The sequence below is a fragment of the Ursus arctos genome, unplaced genomic scaffold (assembly GCF_023065955.2).
Source record: "Ursus arctos isolate Adak ecotype North America unplaced genomic scaffold, UrsArc2.0 scaffold_25, whole genome shotgun sequence".
NCBI lineage: Eukaryota > Metazoa > Chordata > Mammalia > Carnivora > Ursidae > Ursus > Ursus arctos.
Window position 1 is genome coordinate 10,032,434 of NW_026622930.1, and position 17,553 is coordinate 10,049,986.

Below are 17,553 nucleotides of genomic sequence, written 5' to 3' on the forward strand. Positions count from 1 at the left end.
GGCGGTTGCCTATGTTTTGCTGCCATATTCATTCATTCATCTGAGTGCTCTCCAGATATTGTTCTCTTACTCTTATGCCAAACCTGAGACAACCAAGTCCCATTCCTAGAGTCTGCAGGACCCTCTGTCAGCTAAGCTTACAGTTGACAATTCTTCATATACAATAAAATTTGCTTTACATTCAAGCGAAAAGGTGAAAGAGTCTCTTCCTCCAGAATTTCCAGCTCCATCCATAGCAATAATGGTCTCAAACTGATTCAGAGCTCACCATGGATCCTGGTGATGCTTTCTCTAAATTAAGAGGTACCAGCTTCCCGAAAGAGAATTTTTTTTTTCCATTTCTGGCAAAGGGGAAGGCTCCTTTGAATATCAGTAGTCTTTCCAGCCTTCATATGGTCTAGACTCAGTGAATTCAAATTTTAAACATTCACTTAAGGAAAAACAAAAACAGCAGACTATGCATACTTCATTCTTCATAACTCAAGGCAGGTCTAGAAAACCTATATTCAACAGACGGTACAGAAGCCATAGTGCTGATTTATCTCTGTGAGAATCCTGGGCCCATGAGATGATAACGATTTTAAGATTAGGTATCACAGCTTTCCGGTCAGCTAAATTCTTTACTTAGACAATCTCAGGTATTTATCCTTCAGAACACCTTATGAATTGGGTAACTAAGGAAACTGGTGCACAGAGAGATTATGTAACTTGCCCAAAGACACACAGCTAGACAGAGCTGGGAATCAGCTCGGGCGGTGTGGCTCCAGAAACGCTCCTCCTAACCGTACGACCCCACCGCTCCTGCCTGTGATGGCTTTCCTTCTACCTACACATCTCTATAGAGTTGGGCAATCACTTTTGTATCCAAAAGCCAATTGGTGTATGATGTTGCTGGACCCATTTGTTTGGTTGGCAGCTGCCCAGGCAGAAGAGCGGAAACCAAGAAAAACTGCCATGCAATGATCTCTTACCCCTCAAAATAACCAATATTCATGGAGCAATGTTCAATTAATCTTCATTTGGTTTTCGAATTGGCAGCTTGCTTTCTCTTAGGGTCAATGCTATGCTTAAAAGTCATATTGACCTAGGTAGAGATGATTTCATTTCCTTTCAAATAAGTTTTGTCAACTGCTTGATAAGTGATTATTCATCACACTGGGAGGTGCTTTTCTAGAGTCAGGACTTTAATTTGCAACATGTTAACAACGTAGTTAGATTCATTAGTTACTTAGCACAGATGAGATGCACAAAATACTGAAGCCAATGCAGTGGCATTTTCTGTATTTTCTTACACTAAAAATATACAACAAAAACCAATTTCTTGATTGCCCCTAAAAATGGACAGAACTTCGCCAAGCCAACTTTGTTATTTTTTCTTTAGTCTTAGAAGATCCATAAATTAAGACTATCTACTCAACCTTCTCCTGATGCCAAGGTGTGTATCCAAGTGGCAGGGGAAGCCTGCCAGTCTGGCTTTGACTACTGTGCTCTCTCAATAAACAAAAGACTGGGACAGTTAAAAAAAAGATTATGGGGGCGCCTGGGTGGCACAGCGGTTAAGCGTCTGCCTTCGGCTCAGGGCGTGATCCCGGCGTTGTGGGATCGAGCCCCACATCAGGCTCTTCCACTATGAGCCTGCTTCTTCCTCTCCCACTCCCCCTGCTTGTGTTCCCTCTCTCGCTGGCTGTCTCTATCTCTGTCAAATAAATAAATAAAATCTTTAAAAAAAAAAAAAAAAGATTATGCTTCCAAGTCCTATTGAGGCTCATCAATTAGGACTACTAGGAATTTCAAAATAAGTATAAATTATTTACTTGTTTTTTTAAATTGACTACGGAAAAGATTTTGCATGTTCATTATAGTAGATAAGTAGATATATTATAGTAGATACATTTAAAAGTACAATTTTTTCAAGCATTTCCTTGGATTGGTACCATACCTCACATTTGCCACAGGATCATGGGTCAGTTCAATAGCAGGTAGAAAGAAATATTTACAGAAAAATGATTTGGAAAAGATCTCTATAATAAATTCACAGGTATCCAAAAATCGAAGTCTGTTCCAATAACTTTTTCCTTGGCCCAGTTCTAGAAACAACAATAACAAAAAAGAGAAGTTTAATTTTTCCTACATGAAATTATATGTGACAAAATCAAACACACAAAATCCATGACAAGTTCTTTGTATCCATAATTTGTTTAGCAAATACAAGAGGTAAGAGAAAAAAAAAAAACATATTATCCAATCCAGATTTGTAGACTCCCAAAATAATGACATCTCAAAAACCAGAAAAAATGTAATTTTTAAGTATTGAATATATATACTATTTTTGATCACCCATTATGTGCTGAGTACTTTACATGAGTGCACATTTAATCCTGAAAAGCAATCCAATGGGATAAGCATAGATTTATTCTCCTGTGAGGAGATTCAGAGGTTAAAGTCACAGAGCTGGTAGGTTCAGAGCTGGAATTCAAATGCAAGTTTGTAGAATTTCAAACTCTGAAGTTATATTTGATCAATCAAATTAACTGTTTTGTCTCATTTCCAGAAGAATGCTTTGAAGTGGTTAAAGTCATATGTAAACACTGAATTACAATAACTCAGGTTAACATTTAAAGGATTATTTTCTCCCTTATTACGCAAATGTTCAAAAGCAAAATACTTAATATTTAAAACCAAACAGAATCTCCTTACAAAATAAAACTGATTCTAAATGTGAGGTTCCACCACTGAAAAATGAAAATTACATTAAACCAGAGTAAAAAAGAGAAAGATTAAAGTATACTGAGCATAATTTTTCTTAAATAGAATTTTATACACTCTAATTTTTTGAAAAGTGATGATCCATACTTAAAATGGTAAACTTCAATAACCAGAAAATCCCATTATCCACCTATGCTGATAACAGAGTTTAATAAAAGCATTAAGACATCATGGTCAAAGCAAGTATATAGCAATTAAAAAGGATATATAAGTGTATGCCACTATTTCTAGAATGAACACTTCAACCAAAGGTTCTTATCTTGATTTTAGCCCTTCATAAATTAAAATAAATTTGCATTTGTTAATTGACTTAACTTTTTGAAGACATTATGAACCACCTAGGCTTACCAGATTCAAATTTACGTGTACCATCAACCCTGTTCAAGGAAACAAACCAAAACACCCTCAGTCTGTTAATATTTAAAATAAAAACATAAATTATTACATTCATGGATATTCTATTCATATTTTAGTTCCAAATGCTATTTCATCAAGGTAGAAACTAGACTTTCAACATAAATATACATTATTTTAATTTCTCAAGCGTGGAAACTCACTAAAGAAGGCCCAGACTAATTATTACTCCCATTCATCACAGACTGATCCCGTCATATAGATTTCTAAAACCAAAAAAATAAATAAATAAGTAACCCACAAAACTCAAATACAAACACACTTACATATTTACCAGTATCAGCCTAACTATTCATGGCAAAATGATAAAGTCAGGCAGAGCTAACTAAGGCCAGTTTACTTTCTGTTTTTCAAAATGAGAGGCAATGATTACTTACGTTCAATTAATTTTTGAATGACCTCGTGTCTCTGTTCTTGTTTACGATTATAGCGTAGAAAAATGCACAGGGTTCGTGAAGCTGCCTTTTGGACAGGCAAGACATTCTTAAAGAAATAGGTAAGAAAGACAATTAAACCAATCTAATAGCATAATTTTGCTCCACAAATCAATTCTCCGTTTTGGCCAAAAGCAAGAGCAGTGTTGCCCTCTCAAATCACTGTGGAAGTATCTTCGTAATTTAATGTTAATATCACTCAGGCAAATCAACTAAAGTATCACATTACCAAGTTAATGTAGTTTGGCATGGTCATTTCCAAATCGTCCAGATCTGATTTATATTTGACTCTCCTTTCTCTGCCACTTCAGCTTAAGTGACATTCTCCCCAAATACGTCTCAGCCACCCATCCTCTTTTTTTTTTTTTTTTAATGTTTTTTTAATATATTATGTTAGTCACCATACAGTACATCCCTGGTTTCTGATGTAAAGTTCAATGATTCATTAGTTGCGTATAACACCCAGTGCACCATGCAATACGTGCCCTCCTTACTACCCATCACCAGCCTATCCCATTCCCCCACCCCTCTCCCCTCTGAAGTCCTCAGTTTGTTTCTCATAGTCCATAGTCTCTTATGCTTCATTCCCCCTTCTGATTACCCGCCCTTTCTTTATCCCTTTCTTCCCCTACCGATCTTCCTAGTTCTTATGTTCCATGGATGAGAGAAATCATATGATAACTGTCTTTCTCTGCTTGACTTATTTCACTTAGCATTATCTCCTCCAGTGCCGTCCATGTTGCAGCAAATGTTGAGAAATCGTTCTTTTTGATAGTTGAGTAATATTCCATTGTATATATGGACCACAACTTCTTAATTCAGTCATCTGTTGAAGGGCATCTCGGTTCCTTCCACAATTGAGCTATTGTGGACAATGCTGCTATGAACATTGGGGTGCATATGGCCCTTCTCTTCACTACGTCTGTATCTTTGGAGTAAACACCCAGTAGTGCAATTCAGCCACCCATCCTCTTAGCCATTCCCTGGACCTTGTCATTCGTTTATTCAACAAGTATTTGCAAGAACATGTCCTGTGTCAGATACATCACCAAAAACGTGCCACTTCTAAAATAAAAATCTAGAGATTTCATGGTCAGGTATTCTCTTCAATCCTTCCGGCTTGCTTCTGCCTCTTCAAGCTCAATGTCATTCATTGAACTCCCTGGTCCATACCACAGATAAAACTTAGAATCCAAGGGACACCATGTCAGTAACTCTTATTAGTGTTCTATGCTCCTTTGTCTTTTGAATTTCTGTCACACCACTAAACAGAATTCATTAATTTTAAATGAATTCAATCATCTATCTTTACTGGGTTTGGGTTCAAATTATACATTAGAGAAAAATCTCTCAACCAGATACATTGTGTCCAGTATAAAATTCATGTTCATCATCTTGGCTCACATATAAATACAATAACATTTAATTCTTGAAGATTCAGAGTATTATAGTAGGAATCCTTGAAATTCAAGTAACATAAAATTTTACATTGCTGGGACTGTACTTCCTGCAACCTCCTTCTGTATTTTATACAAGCTATTTCTTTCTATTAAGTACTATTTTGTGTGGTGTTTTTAATGTGTTAAATGTAAAGGGAGAATATTCACTATGAATTAGAACAAAAAGTTTAAGAAATGTACATAAACAAGCACCACTGGAATTTAAAAAAATGAATTTTAGGTAAACGAACTAAATAAAAACATGTTACTCTTTCCTTTCATTTTGTACATACTAAGAGAATTTCAAACACATAAATACTAGTCATATGAAAATATGTATATTTTGTACCTCACAGTAAAACATAAGTTATTTTTTGGGCCAGAAATCAAAGATAAATGTAATCATATCAAAAACAAGTTAAGAGCCAGCCTGACTAACTTGTGACAATCGGAGCACACCAATAATGACTGCAGTTGATTACAACAATATTTAATATTAGAGAATGAGCCTGAAAGAGAGAAAAACAAAACAAAACAAAACCCAGCTGTTACCACTGGAAGTGGCTCCTGCACCAACTCCTAGCTCTGAAAATTGATCAGAGAAGGAAAACACTAAGGATCACATGAGGAAATGTGCTTCAGCGTCATCAAATTATCCATATGGATAAGTAAAGCATCTCTTCATAGAAGAATGCCATGAAAAATGTAGAAGGGATAGAATCTTTAAAAATCACTCTTCTGCAAGTTCTAATAAAAACAGATTCAGGAAGGATCATCAGTAGACGCTAAACCTAACAGGTGTGAGGCTGATGAACGACTGGTGTTCCGGTTCCGTGATAATACGCCCTTTGCCTCTTTTGTCCACTGTTGTATCCTGGTACCCAGAATACAGTGCTTGGCACATGGTAAGCACTCAATAAATTTTGCTGAATGAATGAATGAGTATTAGGACCACTGGGTATGGAATTAAAAATATAAATCTTTCTCTTTCTCCACAGCATCCTCTCTGATCATGGAAAATGTGCTGTAATAATCACGTATCTCCTTTTAAGTGTGGAATTACTGCCTCGTAAAAGAAAACAGTAAAACAATCTCTTAGGCTTACAAGTACTTAGTTCACACTCTATGTCGTAAATCATTTCTCTTTCTTGATAAGTGGAGTTAAAAATACGGATTATGTATTTTTAGCTTTGTAAACACAGCATGCCTACTAAATCATCAGGCTGAGATAAACAATTAAGATCAAAGCCCACAGCACTGTAAACACATCATTCCTCCTGTTGTGTCAACTATCCCGCCACCACCCTTTAGAACAGGAGTTAAGAGCAGGAGTCCGTCTGTCTTATCCACTCCTACATCCCTAACTCCAGAAACAGTTCCTGACACATAGCAGCCACTCAAATAGGTGATTTCTGAATAAAATAATTCATCAATTCTGCTCAACTTTATGTGAAATTTCCTGTGTGGCACACTCACGCACTGTCCTCTGATAAGGGAGTCATTGATGTCAAAATCATTTCTGAAGACTGTTACAGCTATAATGTGACCTTCACCCTGTCGGTTATGTTTTAGTGAATGAAATTAACCTGTAGAAGTGTTAGTTCATGAAATGTATGCCCAGTTTGTTTGTTTTACTTACGTTATAAATGACACTTATACTGTTTTTTTTTTTCTTTTTATCCTTTGAAGCTAAACTTGATTTTGGTTTTCCGAAATGGCTATTAGATTTCATTATCTCCCTTTTATTGAGAACAATGAGAATATAAAGCACTTTTTCAACAGTTTCTAAAACGTACACATTATATGGGAACTTTTTCATACTTCAAAAATGGTAGGAAGACATCATATTAAATGCACAGTGAACTGTGGGCTAAAAAAACACCTCTGAAATTTTTGTGAAAGAGGTAGACAACGTACTCTCCAGGGGATTTGAGTACAAACCTTTTCCCTTTTTTTCCTGCTTTTGACTCCAATTTTAAGGTTATCCATAGTAGACTATCATGTTTTTAATATAAGTTTTGTCTGTTACACAGCCACTTCTTAGAGTTACTTTAAAAGAAAAAGCAACTTCACAAAGACTGAGGGGCTTACAGGATGTCTTGGCAACATGGCAGAGTCGGGGTAGGCTCTGAGGCCAGGACACAGAAAAGGCGTATGTCAGAGCAAAAGGGACTCAGCAGTCGAGATCACAGACTCCTGACAACCTGCCTTTTGAGAAGAACTTTATCAAGCTTGAAGTGAGTCTGTTTACACTCTCCTTGGCAACATATGGAAAAAGGGGTAAGTAGTAAAGGTACCACGTGTTCATTCTTCAATCCAGCTACGCAGACAATGTTCAAAAACAAGCATTAGTGAGGAAGCGCAGAGAAATCTGAGTTTCCCCCTCGGGGATCTGGGAAGATAACATCCTTCCAGGGCAAAATGGAATAAACAGAGCTTGTTGTCCTATTTTGAGAATGGGGAGAATTTGGTTATTACAAAATCAGGTGTGAGTTTAAAAGAATTAGATAAAAGGTGCTGGGCTCACATTTGTCATCACGATTGTGAACATTCTTTGTAAGAAACGATAATAAATCTGATCACTTGATATGATATGTGGCAGACAGGCATATTTCTGTAGTAGCTTCTCATGAGTTCTCCATTTCAAGGAGGCTGCCGCTCGCTGCTCAGCGGCTGTGAGGGCTGGGATCAAGTCAGGCAGAGATGATAACTGAAAAAAAGCAACATCAGAAGACTGATGATAATAAATCAATTGCAGCATTCAGTCAAACTACTCAGTCTTATAATACATTGGGGAGAGAAATACTCTCACTCATTTCAGAACCTAGGAGGATCTCAGTTGTCACAGGGAGATAATTATCTGGCAAAATCAAATAAGTTTTAAAAAATCCACAAGTAAAATTTATGGTTACTGAAAACAAAATTTTGAAATAGAGAATGGGACTCAATCCTTCTTAAGTAAAATTTATCATATTTGGCTGTTGGAAAATTTTGACCTTCTACATTCCTACTCTTTTGTCCTCACCAGATGCTATTCTTGGAATTATAATTAATGCTAATAAAAACTGAAACTATGAATGTAAACTCCAAGGACAATAAATAAGAATCATGGTAATGGAAGAACTGTAGGGGAAATTCAGGCTGTTGAAGCTCCCACAGACATTTACTAAGCACCTGCTATTATGGGGCAAGCACTACTTTAGGTGTTTTCCATACATTCTCTCATTGATTCCCCACAACAACTCTGTAGAGTAAGATCATATTTAAAACATTCAGGCATTTCTTTGATATATGGGATTTACCTTATTGTCGTGCACACTGCTTTCTCCACCAGTAGACATAAGCTCAAGGATTTCTGGAAGATGATCTATAAGAGCATCTAGTACCTTTTAACAGAGATAGCGATTTTGTTACGGCAGCTACTGTTTTTCTAATCTAGATTAGCCTCCTATGTCAATTTCTGTGCAGAAATAGTACTATTTACCGAACGACATTTAGGGAGTTTCTATTTTCCTACATTGCCCTCTTCTTGCTGGAACGTCTTAGAAACAATCAACTGTCTTGATTAACACTACCTTTGAAAAGAGTTTAGTATATCCGCCCCTTGATACTTTGTTCGAATGATCTAGATCTGAGACAGCTACTTCTATACAACCAATATGCTGAGAAACTGCCTCTCAACTTTTAAAAAGCAATTTAAGTCAAATAATACCCTCAGCAATGTGTACATATTGATGAGTTGAGCTTTGGCAAGCTAGTAGTCATTTGGAACAACGGGATATATAATTGCAGCATCAAAATAAAGTATTTCAGGGGCGCCTGGGGGGCTCAGTCGTTGAGCGTCTGCCTTCAGCTCAGGTCATGATCCCAGGGTCCTGGGATCAAGCCTGGCATCGGGCTCCCTGCTCAGTGAGAAACCTGCTTCTCCCTCTCACACTCACTCTCTTGTGTTCCCTCTCCCACTGTGTCTCTGTCAAATAAACAAAATCTTTAAAATAAATAAATAAATAGATAGATAAATAAATAAATAAAATAAAGAGTAAAGTATTTCAGTTTCCCCAAGTATACTCCCCAAACAATGTTGAGGGAAAAAAAGATATAAAAAGTGATATAAAATAGGATTACATTTATGTAAAATAAAAACCTTTTTATGGCCAAAAAAAAAAAGAAAAACTTAAAAATATAACAAAACAGAAACACTGATTGGAACGAAAGGTATCTTTTTGTCTGTCTACTTTTTGGTATATTCTAAATTTTTCTTAATAAACAAATATATGTACATATTTTAAAACCCAGTATTTTATTTTTAAAGATCTCAACATTCAGTCTATGATACAATGGCACATTGTCTTGATGCTTTGGGGGCTAGTCAGCTGAAAGAATTCACACAATTCCTAAGAAGTAGGGTGAAAAAGGGCAATGATAATATTCAGACTTAACAGAAAAGAAATAAAAACCAAAGAGTAAGAAGATATTACCTCCAGTGATTCATCTTGTAATAATGTTATTAGTTCTTTATGTATTAAATATACTCCAGAATTCAGAAGTTTAGATACCTGAAATGGAGCGATAAAGTCTCTCAGACTTAAAACTACTAGACATCTAAAGGTTATAATAATGATTTTACAAAATACATCCCTGTTAGACACTTCTTCTAAAACGAAACTAGGTTACAACAGAAATACAAAAATTAGATTTCTAGAAAAATTACCTGCATAGAAAACCAGCTTTTTGGTCTGCTTTGTAACACTCTGGAGTGTGGTCACATGAGGCTGGGAAAGTCAGTGCCCACATGGGCGTAGAAAGTACGGGATGGATTTATCAGAGTCACAATTTTCGTATCACAAGCAGTAAGCCCGTGGACACCTCTAGCCCATATTTTAAAGTCTTACAGCAGCCAGCAGGGTCTGACAGGACATCGCGGCCACATGAGCACGCATTCTGGTCCAGCGCCTCCCGGAGAGGGTAAGCACTACAGGAGGTCAGTGTGACACGGGCATGGAAGGGACCCTAAGCAAGCAAGACACTGAAGATTTTGCCCATCAAAGTCTTCAATCAGCACAAGAGGAGCTGGAAGGGTCTCTTCTAGCTCCCCTGTGAATAAATCTGCTTTTCTTCCTCCAGGCAAACTCAGAACCCACAATGGTAAATGCACCAGTTACTACTTTATCTTTTTTTTTTTCCTTTTCTTTTTTGGGTTTGGTGTTTTGTTTGCTTGTTTGTTTTTACATATTGGGCTTCTGGGTAAGATTTTATTTGGTGGGTGGGGGTGAGCTTCCTGGATAAAGAAAGTGTTTTAAAAACTTTGCTCTACAGGGTTGTTTCTGAGTTGTTCAAAATATTTTCAAAATAATATATTTCTGAAAAACAAGATTAAAGTTAGGACATAGTAAAAGAACTATTAGAATTTAACAATAGCAGAGTGAGAAAAATTTAAATCCACCAGTGGATTTTCACTACTCAAAAGGATAAACGTAGACTAACCATCTATTTTATGGGGCATTAGTAACGGCCTACCTACACAGTGTGATTGAGAGAACACGGCAACCTGCCACCCAGTAAAGAGCTACATGAACAATCTCCAAACTCACTCCTACCAGTGAAGTATTTTTATGGACACATTTCAAGATGTTTATCTATAGGGTGTTAACATATTATGTCCACTATAAAACACAAACAATGAAATATGAAAGGGATGAGATAAAAATAAACATAAGTAAAAACTCTAATATTATATAAATACTGTGTTCTCAGATGCTAACCTTATGAAACCATCTCTAGAGACCATTCATCTAAAGCAGGCACGCACAGTAACCAAGACTACGTGCCCCCTTAATGCACAGTGGAGACAGAGACTTCACTCAGCTAGCAGTGCCCTCTGTTCTTTCCCCTCCTCCAAAAGCATATTTCTATAGCTATGTTTACAAAGATGACTTAATTGTGCAACACTAGAATTATTTTAATTAATTGTACCATTTAAAGGAACTTTTCCTAGATTTTACACAATGAACATTTCATTCATACCAGAAAAAAATGTTATTTAAATGAAGCAAAGACTATCAGCCAACAGCCAAGAGTCTTAAGCAAAGTAATAATGATGCTATGGATACCTCGGGCACTTTCAGATAACCTCGCAACACTCTGCTGTAGGAACACAGTGCGAGGAAGGGGCTGACATCTTCTCATTGAGACTAAGAATATTTAGATACGTCTTATAAAGAAAGGAAGTATTTTATTATGGCACTTATAAAGAGATATCTATGTTTTGAAGTTGATAAGGTATAGTTTATACATCTTTACTGCAACTACAGCATACATGTGCTTACTGGGATCACCTAAGACACGTACCCAAATTTCAACCTCAAGTGTTGAACAGTTTATGACATTCATCACAAAAGTTTAAATTCACTTTTGCTCTTACAGAGAGTTGTAATAGCTGAACCTAACAACTATGTTCATGAAACATGATCCATTTGCAGTAAAAACCATAAATTTAGGGCACCTGGGTGGCTCAGTCAGTTAAGCATTGACCTTTGGCTCAGGTCATGATCCCAGGGTCCTGGGATTGAGGCCCCCTGCTCAGCAGAGAGTCTGCTTCTCCCTCTCCCTCCACCCCTCCCACTGCTCATGCTCTCTCGCTCTCTCAAATAAATAAATAAAATCTGTAAAAAAACCAATAAATTTAAATAATCTGTCTCTCAATTTTCCATTTATTCTCAAGTTCTTGAGTTTAGACACAAAGTTAAATATAAATATTGTAAAGCATATAAAAACTGATTTTAGTATCAAAGTTGCAATACCCATGTTCACACCACAATGTCTGGCTTAAAGTAAGCACTTAGCATAGATATACAGAGTGAATGGATTAGTAAGTGATAAATGATTATAATGTGCTTATGTAAATGTAGTCTATAAACATACTAAGAGAATTATGGGAATTTTAAAATAACATTTAGGACCATAATATGAAAGACATATGGAGCCTAGATCTTGTTAAAAACCTTTGTAAACAGAAGTGTACACAATACCAAAAAATCAACTAGCGTACATCGGTGTAATTAACAACAAACATAAAGTCGCAAAGTCATATCGCTTCTTCAGACTTACTTCATAAAAGCAAATAGCAATAGTGTATCTGACTGGTACTTCAGGGTCATGACAAAGGCAGAAGAATGTAGAATAGAGTTCCATGTGGAAGTTTTTAGGATCAACAAAAACAATCATGGCCTGGTGGAGGTGGAAGGGAGAAGATGAGTGGGAAGGAGAGAAAAACATGCATCAATACCTAATATTACGATCGTTTCATTTATATTGAAATCATGTCCTCTGAATAATAATTTAGATAGAGGTTATATTTGGGAGATCCAAATGCATACATACAGTTCTAATTTATACATAAAGATAAATATACGTTACACCAATACTACTTAGTACCCACTGTATATACCAGACATAAGGCTAAGCAGGTGTCAGATATGGCCATATTTTTTAATGCTATCTATTCATAAATTTTAAAGTTATAATCAAAATGCTTAGTCAGTACAAATACATAATTTATTACCGGAAAGTTATAAGCACAGTTCTTCCGGACTGAAATATATTTCTTCTCCTGCTCTAGGATTTGGGGTGGAATCTGATTTTCATTGTGTCCATTTTCTTGTTGCAAACCCAATGTACAGAGTTTCTTATAAAACTCCAAAAATCTCAAGTGTTGATCTGGAGTAAAAATTCCTAAAACAAATGTAAAACCTTTGTTCAACATTTTAATTGAAAACAAAAATAAAGAGAGAAAAGCAAAGTACAATACATACATAATTGGAGCCAAATAGTCAAGTAGATGGCTAAAGATCATAAATAAAAGCAACAGTGAGGGAAGAGTACCTATTATGAAGAAATCCAACAGGTCAATTGTTTCACCTTCTGTTAATTTTAATAATATTTTAATTTTAATTTTGATAGTACAGCCTACACAATGCAGGAATTACAACTGCATTAATTTCTGCAGTATCTACCATACCACAGACCACTAACAAGTCACTACAATGATAATGTATCAGGGCCATCACTGCTATTCATTTATCATAAATATTCTAAAACTATCTGCAGAAAAGACATGTATATGTTTCTGCAGAGAAGGCGCTTAAAAACTCAATCTAAAAGATGGCAAAGGAAACTCAAAATATTTTTGATCAGTGGACTGGTTCCACGTTCATAAACTATGTCAGGGAGCTAGGAACTCATCATACACTGTAGTACTTATTTTCAACAGCCTGTTAAAAGTCTACAATACACATTTTTAAAAATGTTTTACTATGCCAGATGGTTATAACTTAATTTATGCTAACATTATTATAGTAAGCTAAGAACTGAGTAATATGTTCAAAATGCCAAGTTGTATTATGCTGATTCTAAGTTGAAATGCTCACATGATATATTAATTATCCAGGAAATAGTTAATTAGGGTATACTTACTATGTACCAATAGTTAATATAAGTGAGCTTCTATTATCATATGCCAACTGATACATCAATATAAAATATTCAGAAATTTAAAAGAATGCCTATTTCATTCTGTCGCTGTTCTTTCAAATAGGTTCTATTGGGGGGAAAGTCATTTTTAAATGTATTCTAAATTATGCTATCAAAAATCTAAGGCCTCTTAAGATTTTACACACTTAAAGGATAGGTTTTACAACTGGAGAGCTGAAGTTTAGTGGCTGAGGTAGAAGAAAAAGGAAAAAATTATCTACAATCTTGAAATTCTTAAGATATATCATACCATATAGTCCATGGCATAGTTTTCCTAAATGGAAAGATAAGGAAATAAGAATTGATTCATCAGCTTTGAAAGATTTTTCACAAAATGATTTCACTAAGGGAAGTATAGTTTGACTTCTGTCATCTGGAAAACAAAACAAAATAAAACATACTTCAGATCTAGTCACCCATACTGCACATGTAGAAATTAATACACACACACAGATCCCAGAAAGAAAAATTACCATGTTAGCCACATAGTAACAGAAAATATCTATCAGCAACGGTGGTGGAGGTGTGGGGGACAGAAGCAGTGAGAGGAGAGTTGAGATCATCAAAAACTTCAATGCCAGGCAGAGGGGCTCAGAGTTTCAGTGCGCCTGTTTACTGAATTTCTTCACTTTTACTTCTTAGAAGACACCTCCTTAAGAAGCTAATGAATTTTTTTTTTAAGTAGGCTCCACGCCCAGAATGGAGCCCGATGCAGGGCTTGAACTCACAACTCTGAGATTAAGATCTGAGCTGAAATCAAGAGTTGGACACCCAATTGACTGAGCCACCCAGGTGCCTCAGAAGTTAATTAATACTTTTAAATACATCTGCTGGCTATAAATTGCTGATATATTAGCAATATTTTTATCTTAATTCTACATACTCTGAATTTCCCATAGTTCCCTTAAACTTTCAGAAAGGCACCACTACTGTATTAAGGGTCTGACTTCCTGTCAGTAAAAGTAAATGCAGCAACGGGCTTATTAGTATTATTATTCCTGTTACTATCACCACAGTTCAGTACCACAACTACTGTTTTAATTAAATAATATTTATTAGACAAACATTTATTGTATTTCTCCTCCTATGGCCATGAGATTTCTAGGATTCAGATATTAAGGTGGGGAAATTAATTTAGACATTGTTTCAGTCAGCATCTTTCCTAGGGTCAATTAGTTGAACAAGTTAGAGGCTAATTACCAAGCCAAATTCTTAGGAAGGGAGGCTTAATGTTCATCACAAAACCTAATGTCAGAAATTCTGTCCTTTATCTTCCTTTATGCCCTATCAGTGATACAAAACAGGGAAAAACACTGCTTTCAGAAGCAAAGATGTGTCCACATGAAGATTTACCTGTATCAAACACATCAAGCAGATTAACCAAAGTTTCGAAAGCTGCAAGACGCACACTGCTGCCTTCATCCCTAGAGAGTTCTATCAGTTCAGGGAGCACCACGCTTTTTGTAAGTTCTGTCCTGCACAATAAGCAACAGAAGAAAACAAATCAATTCAATAAATTATAGCAAGAACTGATTAAGAACAAGTCATGGTGCCAGGCGCTGTAGATAATAGGAAAAATCATAAAGACGGGGTTCCTGCTCTCCAGACGCTCGCAGTCTGGTTGGAAAGCATGATATAAACATAAGAAATGTTAATAGTAATTGCATAATTACTTAAATCAATTCTAGTTCCACCAGGATAATATTATTACCTACGAGATCTTAATGACTAGAAGTTTATATTAAATTTTATAAATTTTAACATAGTTTTCCATATTAAGCAACCAGCCAATGATCTGGACTAATCAGAAAAACTTAACAGTAGTGATTGTAGAAACCTTAACAAAATCTTTTTCTCTAGATTTCAAGGGATAAATTACTTTTTCATTCCCCTAAAATGTAACATTACAGGAACTACTTTCTATATAGAAGAATGATATATGATACTAGATGCTCCCTCTAAAAGAATGAAACACAATATACATGCTTTCAGGGCATATACAACATTTATAACACAATCACAAGTGGTTCTTATTCAAGACTTGAAGTTTCTGCTTATTCCCCATGATAAGATGTTATTACAACGACACACACTGATAAAGGGGAGGCATATAATGTGGCCAGCTTTCTTGGATACATGATAGAAGATGGTATGAATTATAATTTGATAAAATACAAAAAAGTCAATAAGAGCTACAGAAAACCTTAAAAAATTCAGGGCGGAACACAAAGACTCTAAAACATCCCTGTCAAGCAGAAGGTTCTGCTATGATGGAAATGTTTATAATCTGCATAGTAGCCACACGTGGCCACTGAGCATTTAAAATAAGGTCGGTATAACTGAGGAACTGAAGTTTTAATGTTATTTTACTTAATTTAAATAGCCAAACATGGCTAGTGGCTACTATGCTGGACAGTACAGCTCTAAGGACTTGAGTGATCAGAGGGCCAAAAACTGTTTTTAAGAAATTAATCTGTGAAAGGGGGGAAGGTGGTCAAAAGGTGCAAACTTCCATTTGGAGTTTATTTTTGTGTATGGTGTGAGATAGTGGTCAAGTTGTGGTCCATATATACAATAGAATATTACTCAGCTATCAGAAAGAACGAGTTCTCAACATTTGCTGCAACATGGACGGCACTGGAGGAGATAATGCTAAGTGAAATAAGTCAAGCAGAGAAAGACAACTATCATATGATTTCTCTCATCTATGGAACATAAGAACTAGGAAGATCGGTAGGGGAAGAAAGGGATAAAGAAAGGGGGGGTAATCAGAAGGGGGAATGAAACATGAGAGACTATGGACTATGAGAAACAAACTGAGGGCCTCAGAGGGGAGGGGGGTGGGGGAATGGGATAGACCGGTGATGGGTAGTAAGGAGGGCACGTATTGCATGGTGCACTGGGTGTTACACACAACTAATGAATCATCGAGCCTTACATCGGAAACAGGGGATGCACTGTATGGTGACTAACATAATATAATAAAAAATCATTTTTAAAAAAAAGGTGCAAACTTCCAGTTATTAAATAAATAAGTCATGGGAATGAAATGTACAGCATAGTGACTATAGTTAACAATACTGTATTGCATATTTGAAAGTTGCTAAGAGAGTAAATCTTAAAAGTCCTCATCCTAAGAAAAGAATATTCTGTAACTATGTAAGGTGACAGTTGGTAACTAGACTTACTATGATAATCATTTGCAATGTATACAAATAGCAAATCATTATGTTTACACATGAAACTAACATTGTATGTCAATTAAACCTCAATAATTTTTTTCTAAATAATACTTATTCTTCATATATAAAATACTCATGTGAGATTTTGAGTAAATTGCCAAGAAAATCACCAATACCCATTTCTTTAACATAAAGCAAGGAGAAAGAAAAAAAAAAGAAATGAATCTAGATCACAGGTGCAGATGTTAGCATTACCAGTTCACAAACATTCATCAAACACAGGAAGTAGATGGGAGGTGAAGGAGGAAAAGAGGAGAGAATACATTCTGGCCCAAAGGTCATAAAAATTCATTTCATACAAATCTTCCTCAGAATGTATTTGTATACCACTGAAAACCTTGAATTTATTAAGAATGAAAGACAATAGTTTAAGATAAAGATTTTATCCCTGTTTACAGTCAAAAGTTATTTCCATTCAATCTTTTAACAGACTTTTCTTTTCTCCCCCAAAGTAGTACACTGATGCAATTCCAGCCTAACAATCTGAGTGTTAAAAATAAAACTACTCAGCAACAAGAGGTCTTTAATAGCTGTACAATGATTTCTTAATGTTGAAAAGGCAAAGAGAATAAATCAAATCTGTATTTCATTAGTGGTTAATAGGAACATTTTGATTTCAACCTACCAGAAGAGATGGGGATTTCTCATTTCCAACTATGTTAAAACCACTAAAAACTACTGTGCTATGTATTAAAATAGCACTTTTATATGTTCATTATCAAAATTATA

The 17,553-nt window shown here is 35.7% G+C and overlaps 1 protein-coding gene across 3 annotated transcripts in view; it reads right to left on the reverse strand.

The window, feature by feature from the left end:
• PPP4R4 (protein phosphatase 4 regulatory subunit 4) overlaps positions 1–17,553 on the reverse strand; it is a 102,133-nt gene that overhangs the window by 17,014 nt on the left and 67,566 nt on the right. For all 3 annotated transcript variants that reach the window (XM_026515376.4, XM_057318510.1, XM_057318512.1), the window contains 9 exons: positions 14,936–15,057; positions 13,833–13,955; positions 12,615–12,784; positions 12,161–12,280; positions 9,532–9,609; positions 8,356–8,439; positions 7,581–7,763; positions 3,558–3,663; positions 1,940–2,087 (listed from right to left, as the gene is read on the reverse strand). In XM_026515376.4, coding sequence (XP_026371161.2) covers positions 1,940–2,087; positions 3,558–3,663; positions 7,581–7,763; positions 8,356–8,439; positions 9,532–9,609; positions 12,161–12,280; positions 12,615–12,784; positions 13,833–13,955; positions 14,936–15,057 — 1,134 coding nt within the window. The remainder of the gene's footprint in view (positions 1–1,939; positions 2,088–3,557; positions 3,664–7,580; positions 7,764–8,355; positions 8,440–9,531; positions 9,610–12,160; positions 12,281–12,614; positions 12,785–13,832; positions 13,956–14,935; positions 15,058–17,553) is intronic.